The 21,028-nt window shown below is 46.9% G+C and overlaps 1 protein-coding gene across 1 annotated transcript in view; it reads right to left on the bottom strand.

The window, feature by feature from the left end:
* Positions 1-4,235: 4,235 nt before the first annotated feature.
* The window catches only part of LOC130552560 (uncharacterized), a 35,747-nt gene continuing 18,954 nt past the window's right edge, over positions 4,236-21,028 (bottom strand). Inside the window, exons 4-6 of the mRNA XM_057330910.1 lie at positions 16,846-17,043; positions 16,597-16,707; positions 4,236-4,517 (exon numbers count right to left, since the gene is read on the bottom strand). Coding sequence (XP_057186893.1) covers positions 4,236-4,517; positions 16,597-16,707; positions 16,846-17,043 — 591 coding nt within the window. The remainder of the gene's footprint in view (positions 4,518-16,596; positions 16,708-16,845; positions 17,044-21,028) is intronic.

Here is a 21,028-nt window from a genome sequence, read left to right as displayed (position 1 = left end):
GTAATCTCCGCCTTTCCGCCAGCGTAGTCTGATCTGATTGGTCAGATAGTGTAGTCTGCTGTGATTGGTCAACGCGTTCAGCATGTGTCGCAAATGGACCGCCTATCATTACTGCTGTATTACGGTTTGCAGGTGGTTGGATATTAACAGTGTATAGAGAGAGATGGCGTCGATTTTACCTTACCAGTTCGAGCCCGAGTCTGACGAATCATTCTTTAATCCTTATACAGATGCCAGTAAGAAAAAGGACTGTTTTAGACACTTCTCTTGTAACAGTTAGTTATCACGGCATACAGTGTACGGTGTTCGTATCTTCAGATGTTATTATAACTATAGTACACCACGCAGTTCTTGAAATAAAGACTTTGCGAGTTAATATGGTTGAACACTTACATTAGCGCAACGAGTTTATAGCTAACGTTAGGTAAACAAACAGTAACAACCCCAAAAATAACGGTAAGGTTAGCTAAACACAGACATGAGATAACGTCACACAAATTTAATTTTAAGTAAAGACAAAAATAAAGAGTCACACTTACAGGTTGTGATTCGGTGGAGCTTACAGGTCCAAATAAAGTTGGTATTGCAACATCTTTTAAGGAAAGACGTTTATTGTATCCTGCAGTAAAGGCGCCAAGATTGATGAAGCAATCTTCGGTAAAATGACGCGCGCAAAGTAAAACGTTCGGTTTATACTCCTTTGGTGTCGTTTGAAAAATAAATAGTAACCATTTTTTCCTCAGAAGTTCTTCCTTTGGTAGTGAAAATAAGACTGACTTAGTTTCACTACATAGAACACAGCTTCTCTCTTTGGGGAGGAGAGAGTTAAGTTTTTGCAGTCAGTAGGCGGGGATTTTTCTAGTGACGTAGGTACATTGTGGTTAAAGATTCGGACAGGTCATGGCTTGTTCGCGTGATTCAGAGTCGATTACCTTTTTTATAAGCTAATAACTTTGTTATTCGTTCACCTTCGGATTTACAACTTGGCAGATTGCTTACATTCAAACACGGCAAAATTAAACACTTCATGAAATGTATTTTTTATGATCTCGAGGAATGTACTCTTTAAATTATGCCATCAAAACAGCGACATCTGCTGACGGACACAATGCTTCGTTGTCACAGGAACATGCCAGCTGAAGATAATGAGGAAATTACGTCGCTCACTTTGCCAAGTGCATTCCAAATGTCTACATAATGGACGCAAATGCCCTGTTCACTCCAAAGTCTAAACTACAAGGGCTCTGCCCTTCAAAGGGAGTAGGGTATAGGAATGATAACTTCATTTTGGAATTTTCCCCTCGACAGCTCGTGACGGTTCACCCCTAATACGAATGGGGAAGAACCTCATGTACAATCAGTCTCATGTTTAGCTGGTGTTTTAAAAAACCTGAGTCTCTCAGACGTATGGCGTTAACATAATCCCTCTACAAAGCAATATACATGGGTGAAAGTTTGTAATGAAAGGATTTCAGCTGCACGTTTGGACCGTTTTAATATATCTTGCAATTTGAGAAATAGAGTTTTTAGTACTGAAATTATTCCCAATGCTCTTTCTGATCACAAACTTATTACAGTTGGTTTAAAAGCACACATAAAAGCTGTTACTGGCATTTTAATACTAAACCTTTAGAAGATAAACATTTTTTGTGATGCTTTTAGGTTTTTTTTTGGAGACATGGCAAACAGAACAGAGTCTTTTTGAAAGTATTATTCAGTGGTGGGAAGTGGGTAAAGCACACATAAGAGATTTTTCTCAGAAATATGCTGCTCACTCCTCTGTACGTTTAAAAAATACTTTAAAGTGGATGGAAACAGAGATTACTAACATGTGCCGATATTCGGTAATGCGGTTAACCGCGGTAATGGGTTTGCGCTGTGTTGTTGTCGCGGGCACTTTCAAATACCGCAAAAAATATAGATCAGCATTTTGATTTTTAGAACGCGTATTTGTTTATTTTTCATCAACCGGATAAAAGTACACTGCGTGTGCGTAGGAATGTGCACTCTGATCTAAACAATCCCATTCCTCATGGGGAGATGCCTATGTGTGTGTGTGTGTGTGTGTGTGTGTGTGTGTGCGCGCTGCTGAGCAAAATTCTGTGCTCTGAATATAAAATTTTGTCAAAAGTTTTAGCAAACAGACTAAATAATGTGTTGCATGAAATTGTACATAAGGAACAGTCATATTGTGTAAAAAATCGATCAATTACAGATAATCTTCATTTAATGAGGGATGTTTTTGATTTTGCTTATTATAATGATGTCAATATGGGATTGGTTTCTTTGGATCAGGAAAAGTCATTCGACAGGGTTGATCATGTGTTTTTGTTTGATACCTTAAAGGAACAATACGGAATTTTTAGGAGGATCTATTGACAGAAATGCAATATAATATACAAAACTATTTCTTCAGCGGTGTATAAAGACCTTATGTAATGAACCATTAAGTTTGTAATACCTTAGAATAAGCTATTTATATCTACATACAGAGCGGGCCTACATGCATTGAATTTGCCGCCATGTTTTGTACAGCAGCCCTAAATGGACAAACAACTCTACAACGCGCGTTTCCTCTTCCTCTCCGGTGCGGAACTCATGTGACCCGCGGATTAACTGAAAGTTTATTCATAATTGAGTAAAAGAGTAAAACGCGCTCTCGCTCGCTCTCCAGATTCAGCTCCAGCGCGCTCTCGCTCTCTCTCCAGTATCTGGACGAGTACAATATTAAAGCTGTTCCAGATAAACAATGACGCTCAAAACTTCTCCGTCACACAGCTAACATTACACAACAACATATCTTGGTATGTTAGTATGTTACTCACATACTGATCCGAATCAAAGCATCCTCGGGGGTGATTTTTGGACGACTTTTCTCTCCAACGTCTCTCTGCTGGAAAATATCTGCTAAAAGCCTCAGTACTGCGGGTCTTAACACGTCTCTGCTGGAAAATCGTTATAATATTAACACAGGTCCTAGCTCCTGCCTGACTTTTATTCTTCTTTTTAAACTTAAAATCAGCAAACCTTTTATTTTATGTAATACATAAAACATCGCTCTTTCTACAGTCTTTCTAATGCACGCAAAATCTCTTTACTGCGTCAACATGAGAACAACATCTTTTTGTACTGTGGTGGCCACCGTCGTTTTTGGACTGAGCTATTCGTGGCAAATCTATAATACAACGCTAGTGGCCGCTGTTAATTAAGAACTGCTTCTTTAAATGCTTTTGGTTTTGGGGAGAAATTTCTTTCTAAAATTAGACTTCTATATACTCAAGCAACATGCATGATTAAAATGGCTGGTGGTTTAAGTATCCCTATAAACGTAAAAAGAGATTAGACAAGGTTGTCCAATTTCAGGTCAGCTGTATCACGGTCCGATAGGTGTTATAATCCCACTATTTCAGCACAGTTTAATTGCTCAATAGGACATTTCCCATGCCTTATGCATGACAGGGGGAGCAGTCAAGAATATGAATAGAGGAAAGGAGGTCTGAGGTTTTACTGAGTTCGTCGCGTTGGCATCCTCTGTGTTTGGGGGATAAATGATTATAGAAATACATAGCATAGCATACTTACCTTTCCTTGCTATTATCAAAGAGACATCTCATGTCCCACATTCATCACATCCATTATCCTGGGTGAAAGATGCCTTTTGGTGAGGTACTGCTTTGTATGGTTCCCATCAATGCGACATGTATGGTTGTATGGTTCCCATCAATGCGACACATTGTCAGTTGTGCACGTCAGCCTCATTGGGTGTTTCGGCCTTTTATCACAAGACACCCTCAGCCAAGGGAGGCCCACCGCAGGTTGATCAGACCTGGGTGTGTGTCGCATTGTTACAAGGTCATCTGGCAGCCCATGCTGTGTCCATCCGCCTCAACCACAGCCATTGGCTTCTTCTTTCCGCACCACTGGCCAGTTCTTGGTTATCCTCCATTGGATAGGTCCTCTGAAAGTGACCTATTTGTCAGCTATGGTGACCTCTGCATTTAACCCATCCAGTGAGTAGTGAACTCACACACTGCAAGTCGTGAACACACTTACATCCGGAGAAGAGGGCAGCTATCACTGCAGCGCCAGGGGAGCAAGTGGGGGTAAGGTGCCCTTGCTCAAGGGCACCTCAGTCGTTACCCGGCGGCCCTGAGAATTGACAACCTTCTGGTCACGAGTCCGACTGTCATGGCCGACAAACAGAGAGAGACCCAAGTGCGGGGTGAACAAGGTCTTTATTGGCAAACGGCACAAGTCAATAATCCAAGAAGCCAGGCTGCGACAACCCCCGACCGCGGGAGTGGAAGTGAGACCACGCCGGAACGGCAGCGACCTCCGAAGAGCGTCGAAGATCCACCGCTGGCATAAAGAGACAGAGTTCTGGGTTCGGGGAGTCCTCTCGACCCGAATCTCACGAAGAGAGAGAAGTGGTCTGTGCCCGCGAGGAGGGCGGCGCTGGTGATGCAGGCGTGGTACCAGGTGCCGAGAGAGCTTGCGGTCCGGGACGCCAACGGGAACTGTGGAGACAGGGTGCAGATCAAGGAGCGTGATAGGAGGTGAATAGAAACCACAGAGAAAACAACACTCGACGGGGTCGAGCGAGGTGAGTGGCATTAAAGGTCAAAGTAGCGACCGTGACTAAGGCTGGGTTTACGACGGAGACTGAGGCTAAGGCTATAGTGTACAAGACAGGGTCTAATGCTATAGGTGAGTCGCAGCTACACCTAGGTCAGTCTGAACTGGCTGAAACATGCAACGGTCAGACACAAGACAAGAGACATCGAGGGGTTATAAAGGGAAGCTAAATGAGGAGGGAATAGTCGACAGGTGTGGGGCAATTAGGGGAATGAGTAACCTTAATGAGGGAAGTGTTGTCAGGAGTGTGAGTGCAGAGTGGAAAATCACCAGTGCCAAGGAAAGCCTAAACGGGGACACAAGGGCGGCAACAATGACGCAGACCCCGAGCACGTGGTCAGCCGCCGGCTGACGGTTTCCATGTGCTCGACAATAACAAGACAACTCCCGTGAAGGTAATCACCCCGACCTGACCCGAGTCGTGACATCCGACTCCCTAACCATTAGGGCACAACTGCCCACACCGTTAATGCATGCTCAGTTCCCCCGGTCCCGTATGGCATAACATTACAACACATTACCAAAATCAACGCAACCATATGTGCCAACCGGTTGGCTAAGGCTGTTATAGCCCCACTTGCACCGTTAATGCATGCTCAGTGCCCCATTGAGCATTGTAATTGAACCCTTGCTGTGTAAATTTAGGCGAGAGCTTACGGGACTGCATATCAATACTCTTAACTGCTCCATCAAATTATCTGCTTACGCAGATGATGTCACAGTTATAATCCGAAAGCAAAGTGACATTCAGTTGCTAAAAGAGGCTTTAGACTGTTATGGAAAAGCCGCCTCATCAGCAGTTAATTGGGGTAAAAGTGATGCTTTATGTTGTGGAAGAGATTTTAAAGGTCCAATACTTCCTGGTGGGCTACAGTGGGGAAAAACAGGTTTTTAAAAAGTGTGTGCTCGGTTGTCTCGCTGTAACTGGTTGCTACCCCAGTTGTCCTATAGGGGGAGAGTTCTGATTTGTAATAACCTGGTTGCCTCTTCATTATGGCATAAATACTTGAACCTCCAGAGGATCTGGTGAGAGGAATACAACAGCGACTAGTGAACTTTTTTTGGTCGGGACATCATTGGTTGAAGGCAGCTGTGTTGTACTTACCTAGACAAGAAGGAGGCCAGGGGCTGATTGACATCAGATCACGGCTGAAGGCCTTCAGGATTCAGACGGTACAGAGACTGCTCTACGGAGTGAATGTGAGCTAGACTGAAGTAGCCTGTGCTCTCCTTAGAAGAGCAGGAAACATGGGTCTAGACCACCACCTCTTCCTGATGGACATTAATAAACTGGATTTGAGTGGACTGAGCCTCTTTTATAGATTACTTTTAACTTCATGGACGCTTTTTAATTTTTAACGGGATGCAAGTAACACCCACAAATTGTGGATGAATGAAGAACCATTACTTTTTAACCCTGCTCTAGATTTGTTTTAAAATCGGACACTCTCAGAAAAGTCATGTTGGCAGCAAATATGACAAAAATTGGACATTTAAGAGATAAAAAAGAATGGATAAACCCTGAGAGTCTTGCTGTAAAACTGGGAATAAAATCAATCAGGGTGGTACAGACTATGTTGACTCGGATGTGAAAAATGTGATTTTCCAGAGTTGTGTTTCTCAGCTGGGACTGGACTTTGGCAAGAAAATGAAGGCTGCCTATTAACTTTTAAGACACCTCACCTGAACTCTTTTGGTGATGCTGACAAGAAGGCTATTTATATTACGTGTTTGAAAGTGTGGCATCTTAATGCACTAGCGAGTGTCCGAGAGTCCAAATGGCAGGATTTTTTTGGGCCATGTGTCTCCCCCAAAGGAAGCCGGAGGTCCCTGTACAAACCAACTACTGAGAAAAGATCTGGAGATCTTCAGTAGAGAATTGTACATGGGATTATAGCTACAAACAGATACAGAGCACGCATTGACCCACAAGTAGGGGAGGGGTGATCTTTCTGTAATGAAGAGGAAACAGTTTTTCATTTGTTTATGAAATGTGAAAGACTTCAACCATTGTTGTACACATTAGAAGAGTGGTGTCATACATTAGGAGATGTTTTTACGCCAGTACTTTTTATTTATGGGCCAAAGTATTGCAGAAGTAGGAGGGAAGCTCATGTGTTAGTTAATTTTCTTTTTGAGCAAGCAAGGCTGTCAAGGAAAAATCTTTTGATTGGTACTGGATCAACTGATATTGTTAAAGGGCTTACTAATATCTCGTATTAAAATTGAATTAACTTTTTACAAACTGGGCAATGACATGGAAATGTTTAAATATAAATGGGCTGTAAACCAGTATTTTTGTGATGTGAATTATGATGGCGTTTTGGAAATGTATATCTGTTAATTCTTTTCGGGGGGGGTTGGTGTATTTTAAACTTTTTTAAATAAATTAAACTCTTAAAAGTCAAAAGTCTCTCTCTCTCTCTCTCTCTCTCTCTCTCTCTCTCTCTCTCTGCTAGTGTTTGTGATAACTCTGCTAGTCCAGTTTTCAATAAGTTGCTGCTAGATGATTGTGGTGAGTTTTATTGTGTGCTGATGGCAGAGGATGTGGCCTATCTGTGTGCTTAGCAAAGAAAATCGGCTGTAAAACCCAAAGAAAAAGTAGCTGTGGGTTGTAAAATATGATCCACAGGCATCCAACCCTTCAAGAGGATTAAAGGGGTAATATGACATGGCTAAAACGAATATTATCGTTTGTTTTAGATGTAATGTAATGTGTATACACGATTTAAGGTTCAAAAACGCTGTATTTTCCACATACCGTGCATGTTTGTATCTCCTCTTTGCCCCGCCTCTCTGAAAGGCGTGGATTTTTAACAAAGCTCATCGCTCTGAAAAGCGAGTTGTGCTATAATCGGCCAGGTAACCAGTGCGTAGTGATTGGTCGAATTCTGCAAGCGTGTGACGGAAATGTAACGCCTCTTACCATATTTGGAACATCATGTTCCAAAGCGATAGTACTGGCAGGTACGCCCACCTTACTTGCGTATACATTTGGGCGGTCTTAGTGAAATCATACCATGATCTGATGTAGATTTGTGGGGATGTGGTTACATGAGGCGTTTCATGCAGGTCTGGGTGAGCATTCGCTTTTAGATAGAATGTATCTTTTGTTCCGACACTTAATTTTTGCCATTTTACGTGTCTAATACATGCTTGGGCAACTTATAACACACCAAAGACACATAAAAACACATGTTCGCGCCCTTTAAGACCTGTCAGAACACCTGCCACGCTACATTTTAGAGCTGAGTAACACATAGCTGCCTTCAAAAATCATGGAACTTGCGTAAATAAGATTTGAGTGAGAATTGTGTATTTTTTCCTCAAAAATCTCAGCGTTATTGGAATCCAAATTGGATGCAAATCGCTCAGTGTCTAGTTAAGAATTCACACATTTTTTAAAACTTTTTCATCAGCTTCAGTCTAAAAACGGGAACTTTCAAAGCTTCACTCCTAAGGGGGAAAACGTCTCAACATTGTCAAATATAAATTCCATCAGCAAAAAGCATTCAGCCTTGAAATTTTGTTTTCCTGTATAAGTCACAACTTTATATGCTTGTACAGACCTGACAGCCATAAAATAGCGTCCATTGAAGACTGAGAGGAAGCTATGGTGAAGACTCACATACCCACTAGAGGCTGTTTTTTGATGGGAGAACAGGCTGTTTCCTCATCTGCTTGTCTTTCCATCATTAATCTTTGGGCGGACAGCTTTATTTCCATGTCACATTGTTTTTTAAAGTGAACCACAACCTCTGAGCTAAAAGCACTTATAGAGAGCCTGCGAGTGTTAGAAGGGAAATCATGTTTGTGTGCATGTTTTTCGAATAAATGGACACAAGATAGGCAGGAAAATGTCTCGGTTACGGATGTAACCTCAGTTCCCTGATGGAGGGAACGAGACGTTGTGTCGTGAAGGAAAATAAAACGCTTTGTAAACCGCGTGGAGACACAGAATATATGTCTGTGCTTCCCCTTCTCCCAGAGACTTCTCTCTACCGTTTATATGAGATAAGCACATGCGCGCAAACTGATGTCCGCCAGGTGGGACAAGAATATTTTCGTCTCGTTTTTATTAGTTGACGAAAATGTCCTTTTATTTTTATTACAGTTTTCGTTATCATGCATTCATTTTTATTTAGTTATCGTCTCGTTTTCGTCAGTGAAAACATGTCGTTAACGAATACTTTTCGTCGTAGTTTTCGTCAACGAAATTAACACTGGTCTGGTTAGAGCTATGTTGTGGATAACTCAGTTGGTACCCGGCCTAAGGGGCAGGGCTGCTCTGCCCAGCCCGCCCGCAGGAGGTGCTTGCTTAGTGATGGATGGAGTGCCTGTTCTTCACCCAGTGGGGAAAGAAGGGGGCAAAAAATAGCACGCTGACCCACCTAGGAGGGAGGAAGGTGCTTTCGCAGGCGTATGCCCTACCGGCCGCCGGTCTTACCTGATGCCCTGCAATACTCGAGCTGATACCGGTTTTACGCGGAGGCTGTAGACCCTTGCAAAGGTGTTGGGCGTAGCCCAACCCCCAGCTCTGCAGATGTCTGCCAGAGAGGCGCCCTGAGCCAGTGCCAGTGGGCACGGACAAGCTTAGGACCGGTACGCCGTAGTGATGGCGTCCATGATCCAGGGCGCCAATCTCTGTTTGAGACAGCCCTCCCCTTGTGCTGACCTCCAAAACAGACAAAGAGCTGCTCAGAGCTCCTGCGGCTCTGCGTGCGGTCCAAGTAGAGGCGCAATGCGCGTACTGGACACAACACGAATGGGGTTGGGTCTTCCTCCCCGGTGGGGAGCGCCTGTACGTTCACCACCTGGTGTCTGGGGGGAGTGGTGGGAACTTTGGGCACTTAGCCGGGCCGGGGTCTCAGGATAGCGTGAGAATCACCGGGCCCGAGTTCTAGGCAATCTGTGTACACGGAGAATGCTTGTAGGTCCGCTACCCTCTTGAGCACCATCCGGAGAGCCATCTTCATCGTAAGGTGAGAAATAGCGGCATCTCCGAAGGGCTCCAGGACCGCATCAAGGTCGCAAGAGGGTACGGAGCGCAGGTGAGGTGGTAGCCTTCCCGCGCCCCTTAGGAAACAAATGATCAGGTTGTGCTGTCCTAGAGACTTACCAGCAACTGGGTCATGATGAGCGGCAATGGTGGCTACATACACGTTCAGTGTGGAAGGGGAGAGATTACTCTCGAGTCTCTGGAAGGACAGCACGTTCCCAATCGAGCAACTCCGTGGGTGTTCTCTTCAAGAAGAGCACCAGGATGAGAAGAGGCACCACTTATAGGCGTATAGTCACCTAGTGGCCAGGGCCCTAGCCTGAGTGATGGTCTTAACCGCCGCAGGGGGTAGACCACTCAGGATCTCCTCATCCCGTCCAGGGGCCAGACATGGAGGTTCCAGAGGTATGGCCTGGGATGCCATAACGTGCCCTTCCCCTGGGAAAGCAGGTCCTTCGTCAGGGGAATCGGCCAGGGGGGAGCTGTCGTCAAGAGCATTAGCTCCGAGAACCAAGTCCGGTTGGGCCAGTATGGCACAACTAGTACACTTGATGCTCCTCTTCCCTGACCTTGCACAGGGTCTGTGCAATGAGGCTCACTGGGGGGAAGGCGTACTTCCGGCTCCCACGGCCAGCTGTGCGCTAGAGCATCTGTGCCGAGGGGGGCCTCGGACGGGGAGTACCCTAGCGGGCAATGGGTGAGCTCGCCCGAACTGTACCCTTCTAAGAGAGTGCCCGAACTGTACCCAATGAGCTGGACTGCGCGGGGGTGGAGTCGCCACTCTCCGTGAGGCGTCAACTGACGAGAGAGCGCATCAGCTGTCTGGTTCAGGTCGCCTGGGATATGTGTGGCTCGCAGGGAGCTGATCACCTGTGGACTCCACAGGAGGAGGCGTCGGGTGAGTCGTGTTAGCTGCCGTGAGCGAACGCCACCCTGGCGGTTGATATACGCTATGGCAGTTGTGCTGTCCGACCGGACCAGCACGTGCTTGTCCTGCACCAGAGGTTGTAGCCCCTTCAGTGCAGGTAGCACATCCAACAACTCTAGGCAATTGATATGCCCCCGCAGGCGGGGGCCCGTCCATCGCCCCGACACTGCGTGCCCGTTGCACACGGCACCCCAACCCTGCAGGGAGGCGTCTGTCGTCACCACGACGCGCCTCATGACCTGCCCGAGAGGGACCCCCATCCATAGAAAGGTCATTGATGACTAAGGGGTTAGGGTGCGTCGGCAGAGAGGCGTAATCACCATCCGCCTGCTGCCGGTGTGCCACGCTCTCCAGGGAACTCGACTCTGTAGCCAGTGTTGGAGCGGCCTCATGTGCATCAACCCGAGGGTTATCACCCCCGCCCAGGATGCCATGTGCCCAGGAGCCTCTGAAATTGTTTCAGGGGGACCGCTGACTGCTTGAATTGTTCCAGGCAGTTCAACACTGACTGAGCGTGCTCTGTAGTCAGTCGCGCTGTAATGGAGACAGAGTTGAGTTCCATACCAAGAGAGAGGATGCTCTGCAAAGGGGAGAGCTCGCTCTTTTCTTGGTTGACCTGTAGTCCCAATCGATCTAGGTGCCGAAGCACTAGGTCCCTGTGTGTACATAACAGATCTCGCGAGTGTGTCAAAATGAGCCAGTCGTCGAGATAGTTTAGTACCCGCACACCTCTCTCCCTGAGGGGAGTGAGGGTGGCTTCCATGATCTTCGTGAAGACTCGTGGGGACAGGGACAGACTGAAAGGGAGGACTCTGTACTGATATGCCTGACCTCGAAAGTGAACCGTAGGAACGGGCGATGACGAGGGAATTCGAGACATGAAAGTAAGCGTCCTTCAGGTCGATTGCCATGAACCAATCTTGACATCTGATAGTTGTCAGGATGCGCTTCTGCCTGAGCATCCTGAACGACAGCTTGAGTAGGTGCCTGTTCAGGGTACACAGATCTAGCAGCCCCACGCTTTTTTGGGGATGATGAAGTACGGGCTGTAAACCCGTTGAACATCTCGGCTAGAGGGACGAGCACGATCGCTTCCTCTCCAGAGGGGTGGCGACCTTGGCCCGAAACACGAGAGCATCCTTGCCTCTGACTGAGGTTTGAGAGGATGCCCCGAAACTTGGGCGGGCATCTGGGGAGTTGGATCGCATAGCCGAGACGGATCGTATCCCGTAGTCGCCGTGACGGTTTGGGAAGCTCTTGTCAGGCTCCCAGGGACCGAGACAGGGAGGCTAGGGGTACGTTCTGCTTCATCGACCTCCCGGGGGGTGGTTCGATGGCTGGCAGTGCAGATCCCTCGCCTTGGCGGGGGGCCCCGGAGAGGAGATTGGCTCTGCTGTTTTACCTGCCTGCCTTAGAATTATCCAGTTGTTGAGATAATTCAGTAGTACACAGATGCTCTGGAGTCACAGTGGAGCCATCAGTGCACCATATTGGTACATTTTACACCCAAACGCGAACCTGTAGAAATTCCTAGAATAGGCATTTGAAATTCAAAATATCCAGCTATTCAGTCATATACACTGCAAAAAATGACTTTCTTACTTAGTCTTTTTTTCTTGTTTTCCAGTAAAAATGTCTAAAAATTCTTGAATCAAGATCCATTTTCTTGATGAGCAAAATGACCTAAGAAAATAAGTCTTGTTTTTAGTCAAAATCCGCACCGTCGAATGATAGTGCTTAGGCTGAAGATTATCCTCGACATTGGGTCTCGCCGCAACGTTGAGTTGCCGAACACCGTCGTGTAGAGGGTGAGAGCGGCTGTGATAATACCCAGACGATGATGTAGCACAACGCACCGTCGATTGAGAGTGCTTAGGCTGCTGATTATACTCAACATTGGGTCACACCGTGATGCAACGTCGAGTTGCCGAACACCGTCGTGTAGAGGGTGAGAGCGGCTGTGATAAACACCCAGAGAGAGAGAGAAAACTCTTAGAAGTGGGTTGTTGGGACGGGGCAGGAACCGTCCCGGATCGACCGACCAGCGATGGAATGGCTGGGGTCGGGCCCGAAGGTATTCTCGATCTCCCTGGGGTCTTCCCATGAGGGCCGCTTCGGCTTCCGCCGCGGCTGCTGACGGAGGGTGTCGAAGAGGACCAGGGCTGCTGGGAAGCAGACGGTGAATGGGATCTCGACGGCCAGAGGACGGCCGAGTCACGGCGGGGGAGGATATGCTTGTGTTACATTCCACCTCATCAAAACAACAATAACCCAGAGGTTTTAGTACAAAATATTGAATGTTTATTCAAAGAAAATCCCATAAAGAAAAGGAACTAAAATATATACGAATAGATAACACAAACACAACGTAAGCAGAAAAGAATATACAAAAGAAAAGGTCAGGCCAGCTCGCCAAGAGGACTCCCCTCACAGAGATCCGGTGCCTCTCAAATACACCACTCCCGATCAGCATCAGGTGCATCCAATTTACCTGTAAAACAGAACACAACCACAGAACCAAAACAAGAAAACAAATAACCCGTAACACCTTCCCCCTTCAAAAAGGGAGAGGCTAAAAAACTCCAATATTTTGTAATTTCCAAATTTCCTCAAAAGAGTTAGCTGAATCCCCATTTCCATTATCACTCACTTAATCTTCACTCCCCTCCTTGATTTCAAATCCAACAAATTCCTAAAAAAAAACATTTAAAGGAATAAACCAACAAAAGAATGTGGAATAAAAAAATGGTCAATAACTTATTCGTCATATTGAGCACGGGACAGGGCATCAGCTATCACATTGTCCCTGCCTTTCACATGACGAATCTCCAAGGCATAGGGCTGTAGAAAAAGGGACCACCTTATAAGTCGCTGGTTGGGATTCTGCAGGGAATGAAGGAAAGTAAGCGGGTTGTGATCAGTATATACCACTATTGGCATGGTCCCAGCAATCAAATAAACCTCAAAACGCTGCAGGGCCCAAATCATTGCTAGAGCCTCCTTCTCAATTGTTGAATAATTGATTTGACATGAATTAAACTTTCTCGAGAAATAACTAATAGGGCGATTTATTCCACCCTCATCAAGTTGCAACAAAACAGCTCCTGCTCCAACCTGACTGGTATCTACTTGTAGACTAAATGGTTTATCCAGTTGAGGAGCTGTCAAAACAGGAGATGATGTAAGCAACCGCTTCACATTCTCAAAGGCATGTTCACACTTAGGAGCCCACACAAATTTTGCTTTGCTTTCAACAAATCGGTCAAGGGGGTCACAACAGAAGAAAAATTAGGGCATAAACTCCGGTAGTACCCCGCCATTCCCAAAAATCGCATCAGCTCACGTTTAGTTTAGGGAGTTGGAAAATTATCAATAGCGATTACTTTAACACCTCTCCCATTCCCACAACCTTGCCCAAATAGGTCACAGTAGCTCTGGCAAACTCACATTTCGCCAGATTGACTGTTAGCTTTGCATCAAGCAGACGCTTAAACAATGCCCGGATACGGCTTAGGTGTTGCTCCCATGTGTCACTATAGACAACAATGTCGTCAAGGTACAGTGCACAACCCTCTAACCCAGCTGTCACTTTATTCATTAAACGCTGAAAGGTAGCTGGAGCATTTCTCAGGCCAAAACTCATTACAGAGTAAGAAAATAGGCCTAAAGGTGTAATAAAAGATGAGATCTCCTGTGCACGTGTAGTCAACGGCACCTGCCATTATCCTTTAAGCAAATCGAATTTACTCACAAATTTTGCGGACCCAACTTGATCTACACAGTCTTCAATTCTAGGCAATGGGAATGAGTCAGGTTTAGTTAAAACATTCAACCATCTATAATCGGTGCAAAAACGTTGAGTACCATCAGTTTTTCCTACTAACAAACAGGGCGAAGCCCAATCGGAGAATGAAGGCTTTGCTATTTTGTTTTCAAGCATGTAGTTAACTTCAGACTCCAGTTTCTGCCGTTTTTCCAATGACACACGATAAAAACATTGACGGACAGGCTTGGCATTTCCTGTCATGAATGGTGAGGGAACAAGGACACAGTACAGAGGACCCAGACGCAGACAGCGGATAAGGGGTTAACAAGACATTTAATAAAATATAAATACAAAACAAAGACCCACGTGGGGGTAACAAAACAAAACAGGGGAATCTCCAACAGGACAGGACTAAGACTAAATACACCTAACAAGACTAAGATTAACATAACATGACATGACATGAACTACAAATGACTACACTAGACTAGACTAACACAGAACAGGCACTCACCAGACAAACGACAATGAACCACCACGAGACAGAAGACACAAGGGCATTATTAAGGGGATAAATCAAGAGGGGACAGGTGCAGGACATGAACTAATTAACAAACAAGAACGAGGAGACGAAAGGGCGGGAACAGAGACGCCACACCGGAGAGTGGAAGACCAACAGGGACAAAACGTCACTCTCCACATAAAACAAGAGGTTCTATCATGGTTCTGCCACTAGGTCAAGAGAAGCAAGACAAGGTGGGGCAGAACCATGACAGAAGCCCCTCCTTAACTCTCCACATAAAACAAGAGGTTCTATCATGGTTCTGCCACTAGGTCAAGAGAAGCAAGACAAGGTGGGGCAGAACCATGACAATTTCCTACATCAATATCATGTTTAATAAGATTGGTACGAGAGGGAACATCTGAAAAAAGATCAGAAAATTCAGTTATCAGAGAAACCAACTCAACACGTTGTTCACAAACTAAATGTTTGATCAACCCTCCTAGGTTTTCCATTGTCTCTGAGTTTCTTAGAAGAGGTCGTAAAATTACATCATCATGTGCCTTCACACCTTGCTCTAGATTACCCGTCAAAACAAGATTGGCTACAGCAACTGGAGCACAAGTAACCTTAGGAGTAACCCCACGAGTATAAAAAGGTTTCAAATGGCACAATTGAGTAGACTTCTTACGGTCAGGAGTGGAAAGGATGTAATTCTGTTCAGACACTCGTTGAAGTACAGTATAAGGACCCGAAAATTTTGCACAAAAAGGAGATTTAGGTAAAGTCAATAAAGCTAACACCTGGTCTCCTGGGCTAAACAGGCGAACCTCTGACTTGCGGTCAAACCAACATTTCATCTTTTCCTGTACCTTGTCCAACTTCCCTTTGGCCAATTCCCCAGCTAATATTAAACGTCGATGAAACCCTTGCACATATTGGATCAAACTCTGTGGCGGTTCCTCTGGTAGAACATCATCACACAGAACTGCTATTGGCCCCCGTACCTGATGTCCAAAAACTAATTGGTTAGGACTTAATCCCAAACTCTCCTGGATGACCTCACGGCTAGCCAACAACATCCATGGCAAACCTTCCTCCCAATCACCCTTCAACTCAGTGCAATATTCCCTTAGTAAAGACTTTAAAGTCTGGTGGAAACGCTCTAAAGCACCCTGACTTTCCGGATGATATGCACTTGACCTGTTGTGTCTAATGCCAAGTTGTTTCAACACCTCTTGGAACATTTTAGATGTAAAATTTGTCCCCTGATCAGTTTGGACCATTTTTGGAAGTCCAAAGATAGATATAAACTGGGACAACGCTCTGACAACAGATCGGGTGGTCATTGAATGCATAGGATAGGCTGCAGGATATCGCGTACTTTGACACATCACTGTCAGTAAGTATACACTACCAGATTTTGAAGGTGGTAACGGCCCCACACAATCCACTAAAAGATGCCGAAATGGCTGTTCCATAACAGGTATGGGATATTAAGGTGTAGGCTTCAATGTCTGATTTGGTTTACCCGTTAACTGACAGGTTGAACAAGTCTTTATGAACTGTCTTACATCACTCTTTACACGTGGCCAGTTAAAATATTGCAACAACCGCTGATAGTTCTTATTAACTCCAAAATGACCAGACAACCCCCCATGAACAGACTCTAGGACCATATTTCGCAAAGGAACAGGCACTACTATCTGTATAACAGGTTCACCCAAATGCCCCTCACCACTTGAGGTCCATTTCCATAAAAGTACCTCTCTTTCAATGAAGTATCCATTTGTGGAACTCTCCGCTACCTCTGGGGATAAAACAGCATCAAATAAAGGTTTTAAGGATAAGTCCTCCTTCTGAGCAGACAACCAAACCTGAAGAGAAACAGAAGGTAAAGCCAAAATTCCCGGCACCACTCTCTTAGAAGTTGTAAATTCATTAGAATCAACCGGTTGCATAACAACAGCATTCGATTTACTCATAGCACGTGACAGTGCACATGACACAAACACCTCAGGAAACTGCTGAGATATCTCAGCTTCATCCAATGCAATAGGTGAAGTAGTTACCACAGGGGGAGGTGGTACATCACGCCATACGCGGTCACCTGCCAGATTATTCCCCAAGATAACTGAAACTCCCTCAACTGGAAGAGAAGGTCTGACTCCCAGCACAACAGTTCCACTTATTAAATCAGACTGAAGGAACACCTTATGCAATGGAACAGACAGGGTTTTCAAACCAATACCTCTAATTAAGACACTCCTCCCTGTGTCGGATACCGGTGAAAAAGGCAAAACAGATTCCAAAATAAATGATTCAGATGCACCCGTGTCTCTCAACACTTTAACTGGGACCTTCTCATCACTTCCAACTAATGACACATAAGCATCGGTTATGAAAGCAGCGTAACCAGCATCCCCATCATTACATAATACCATGGACTTCTCCCCGGTCTGTAAAATATGAAGACAGATGAAACAGTAAGAGTAGGCTTAAATTTAGCACGCACCAGTTTTCCTTTCAGTGCAACACAATCCTTTTTCCAATGTCCCTTCAAATGACAATAAGAACAGCGGTCACTTCTATCACCATAACTTTTCAAATTCCTCTCTCCCCTAAAGTTATCAAAAGGGACATGTTGAGCAACACCATCCTCTACAGAACTGTCTGTGAACTTTGACCTACTTTTTTAAATTTCATTCTTATGAGTGAGCATATACTCATCAGTAAGAGCAGCAGCATCACCTGCAGACGTCACATTTCTATCAGTCAGGAAAATGGAGACTTGCTCAGGCAAAGTACTTTTAAACTGCTCTAATAAGAACAATTCATAAAGTTCTTCATAATCGAATACCCCTGAGGCAGCACACCAACGATCTAACTGTACCCTTTAATCTTTCACAAATTCACAGTAGGTCTGTTCTGTGGACCTACGAAGGTTCCTAAATTTCTGCCTATATGCCTCTGGCACTAATTCATAAGCCTTCAGAACAGCTTCCTTAACCTTTTGGTACTTTTGACCATCATGAACACTTAATGCAGAAATAGCCCTTTGGGCCTTACCAGTCAGCACACACTGCAACATCACTGTCTGTTCCTTTTCAGGCCATTTCATCAGGTTTGCCAATCGTTCAAACAAACTGAAAAATGTATCAACATCAGTTTCACAAAATTTAGGCAATAACCTAATACTACTGGCAACATCCAACCCTTTAACAGGACTGGCCGAGCCACTATCCGCTAACTTGCCTTCACCAATCAGCTGAAAATGCAAAACCTCAACCTCAAATTTGCTAATCTCAACTTCACGATTCAATTTTGCCTTCTCTAACTCTAAAACCATCAACTCCTTTCTCTGCTCAAAAGACATGGTTGCTATCGAAGCGCTAGATTGATCAGCCGCAGCAAAATCGGAATCACTAATATCAAAGATACTTAAAGTAACCAGAGCAGCTTTAACAATTAATGCAACTGTCTCTTTTAATTTTTTATCCTTAGTATTTAATTGTACCTTATACTTCTCGGCAACCTCCAACAACTGATCTTTTGTTAGCTGATCAAACAATTCCTCACTAGGAGACCTATAAAATAAGTCGAACTCAACCATCTTTCAATAAACTTGTTCACACGTACTACAAACTCCAACCATCAAGACAATTAGTGATTCCCTTTCTGTCGGTCTCTCGACGTTGTGTCGAACCGACAGAATGGGGTTTGTCTTGAGAACCTATCATCTTCTGAGTATTTATAAAAGGCCAATGAAAATTGTGTTCCCACGGGACTCAGCCACCACCTCGTTTGCTCCCCGTTCCGTGGTGGCAGGACTACGGCCCTGCCGTCCGCTACGGCAAGCAGCGAGGGTGATATGAGGATTACTGTGAGCGATAATCCACCAGCCACTGGCTCACGGACCGTTCGCACGTCGTCTCGCTCGTCTGACCGTTCCCCAGGAGACGGTCCGCCGTCTTATTCCTCAATCACGTATTTGGACACGATGCGTGATGATGAGATGTCTCTTGCAGCATCGGGGGGTGACGTGCTGCCATCCGACTCCGACGATTCCTCGGTCTCCCTCCCTCGGGGGGTCGAGCCCAGGAAGAAGCGGACGTCGAAATGTCAGCCATGCTTTCCCGGGCCGCCGTGAGTGTTGGGTTGCAGTGCCTGCACTGCCTCTCCCAGCACTCGCGGCTGTCTACATGGTGCCTCGGGTTTGAGCGCGGCTCCAAGCCGCGCCCGCCCTCAGTGCCGTGTTTACCGGAAGTGCATGAGGAATTTAGTAAGACCTGGAAACGCCCCCTTTCCGGCACGTTTCACGTCAAACAAAGTTCTGTCACCCTCTCTTCCCTCGAGGTTGGGACAGCTAGAGGATACGTCGATGTCCCCAGGTGGAGTATGCCGCCGCGGTGCACTCGTGCCCGTAGGCGGCGGCCACCTGGGGATGGGGCTCGACCTAGTCTCCCGTCCAAAGCACGTGGGGTCTCGGCATCTCTGGTGTCGCGAGCTTACATTGCAGCGGACCAAGCTGCCTCCTCTCTCCACGCTATGGCTCCTGTCAGGCCAGGGCGTTGAGAGAGCTCCACGAGGGTAAGACCGACCCAGTGCATATGCAGGAACTCCGCACCGCCACCGACCTCGCTCTACGGGCGACCAAGGTGACCACGCGGGCCCTGGGTTGGACGATGTCCACACTTGTGGTCCATGAGAAACTCCTCTGGCCGATCCTTGCGCGGATGAGTAACGCCGAGAAGGTCCGCTTTCTCGAAGCACCCGTCTTGCTGGTTGGTGTTACTGTCGAGCCTCAGCGGCCCCGCTCACCCCCCGTCGGGGGCGCGAGACCCGCACGCGGCCGCCCCCGGAGGGTTCTTGACAGTAAAGAAGCAGTCCTCCGTGCCGCGACTTGGCCGCCCCGGAGGGGTGACCAAGTCGAAAGAGGAACAGAAAGAGGAACAGACCGAAGGGGAGGACCCTGTACTGATATGCCCGTCCCTCGAACGCGAACCGTAGGAACGGCCGAAGTCGAGGGAGGATAGAGACATGAAGTACTCGTCCTTCAGGTCGACTGCCATGAACCAGTCCTGACATCTGACGGACGGTCAGGATGCGTTTCTGCGTGATCATCCTGAAAGGCAGCTATTGTGTAGCTATTGCACACAGACCCAAGACAGGGCGCAGCCCCCCGCCTTTCTTGGGGACAATGAAGTACAGGCTGTAAAACCCGTTGAACACCTCGGCTGGTGAGACGGGCTCGTTCACTCCGTTCGCCAGAAGGGTGGCGCCTCGGCCCGAAGTACTTCATTACTTCCTAGCCTCTGACGAAGGTATAACGGATGCCCTGAAACTTGGCGGGCGTGAGGCGAACTGGATCGCGTAGCCGAGACGGATCGTCTTCCCTAGCCAGCCTGACAGTCTGGGAAGCCCAGGCTCCCAGAAATGTAACAGGGGGACAAAAGGTTTGATCTTTTTTATCATCCCCCGGGGGGTGATTCGATGGCTAGCAGTACAGATTCCTTGCCGGGGGAGGTCCCCCGGGGTGGAGATCGGCTCTGCTGCCTTTCCTGCCTCAACGCACTGTCTGACTGAGAGTGCTGAGGGCTGGTGTTTATACTCGACATTGCGCTTCGCCGTGACGCAACGTCGAGTTTGCCGTTCACCGTCGTGCAGAGGGTGGGAGCGGCTGTGATAACCCAGAGAGAGAGGAAACTCTCCTTTGAGAGTAAGTGGGGGGGCCAGCAGATGAAGAGACGGGGCAGGATCCGTCCCTATCCGATTTCCCAGCAATGTGGCTGGGGTCAGGCCCAATGGTACCCTCGATCCCCCTGAGGTCTTCCCATGAGGGCCGCTTCACCGCGGATGCTGATGGGGCAATGGTCTCCTCTTCGCTGTCTCCTCCGGGGGGGCCGCCTGAGTGGGGGGCGTCAGAGCTGGAGGGCGTCGAAGAGGACCAGGGCTGATGAGAAGCAGACGGTGCACGGGACTCGACGGCCAAGGCGGCCGAGTCGCGGCACACAGGACTGCTTCTTACTGTCGAGAACCCTCCGGGGGAGGCCGCGTGGACGTGGTCCTCGTCGTGGGTCTCGCGCCCCCGATGGGCGGGGGGTGAGCGGGGCTGCTGCGGCTCGACAGTAACACTAACCAGCCCCCCCCTTGCGAGACGGGTGCGTCGAGAAAGCGGACCTTCTCGGCGTTACTCAT

Source organism: Triplophysa rosa, linkage group LG4 (genome assembly GCF_024868665.1).
Source record: "Triplophysa rosa linkage group LG4, Trosa_1v2, whole genome shotgun sequence".
In the NCBI taxonomy this organism is placed as follows: Eukaryota; Metazoa; Chordata; class Actinopteri; order Cypriniformes; family Nemacheilidae; genus Triplophysa; species Triplophysa rosa.
The sequence above is the reverse complement of the archived record's forward strand: the minus strand, read 5'-3'. Positions and strand labels throughout refer to the sequence as shown.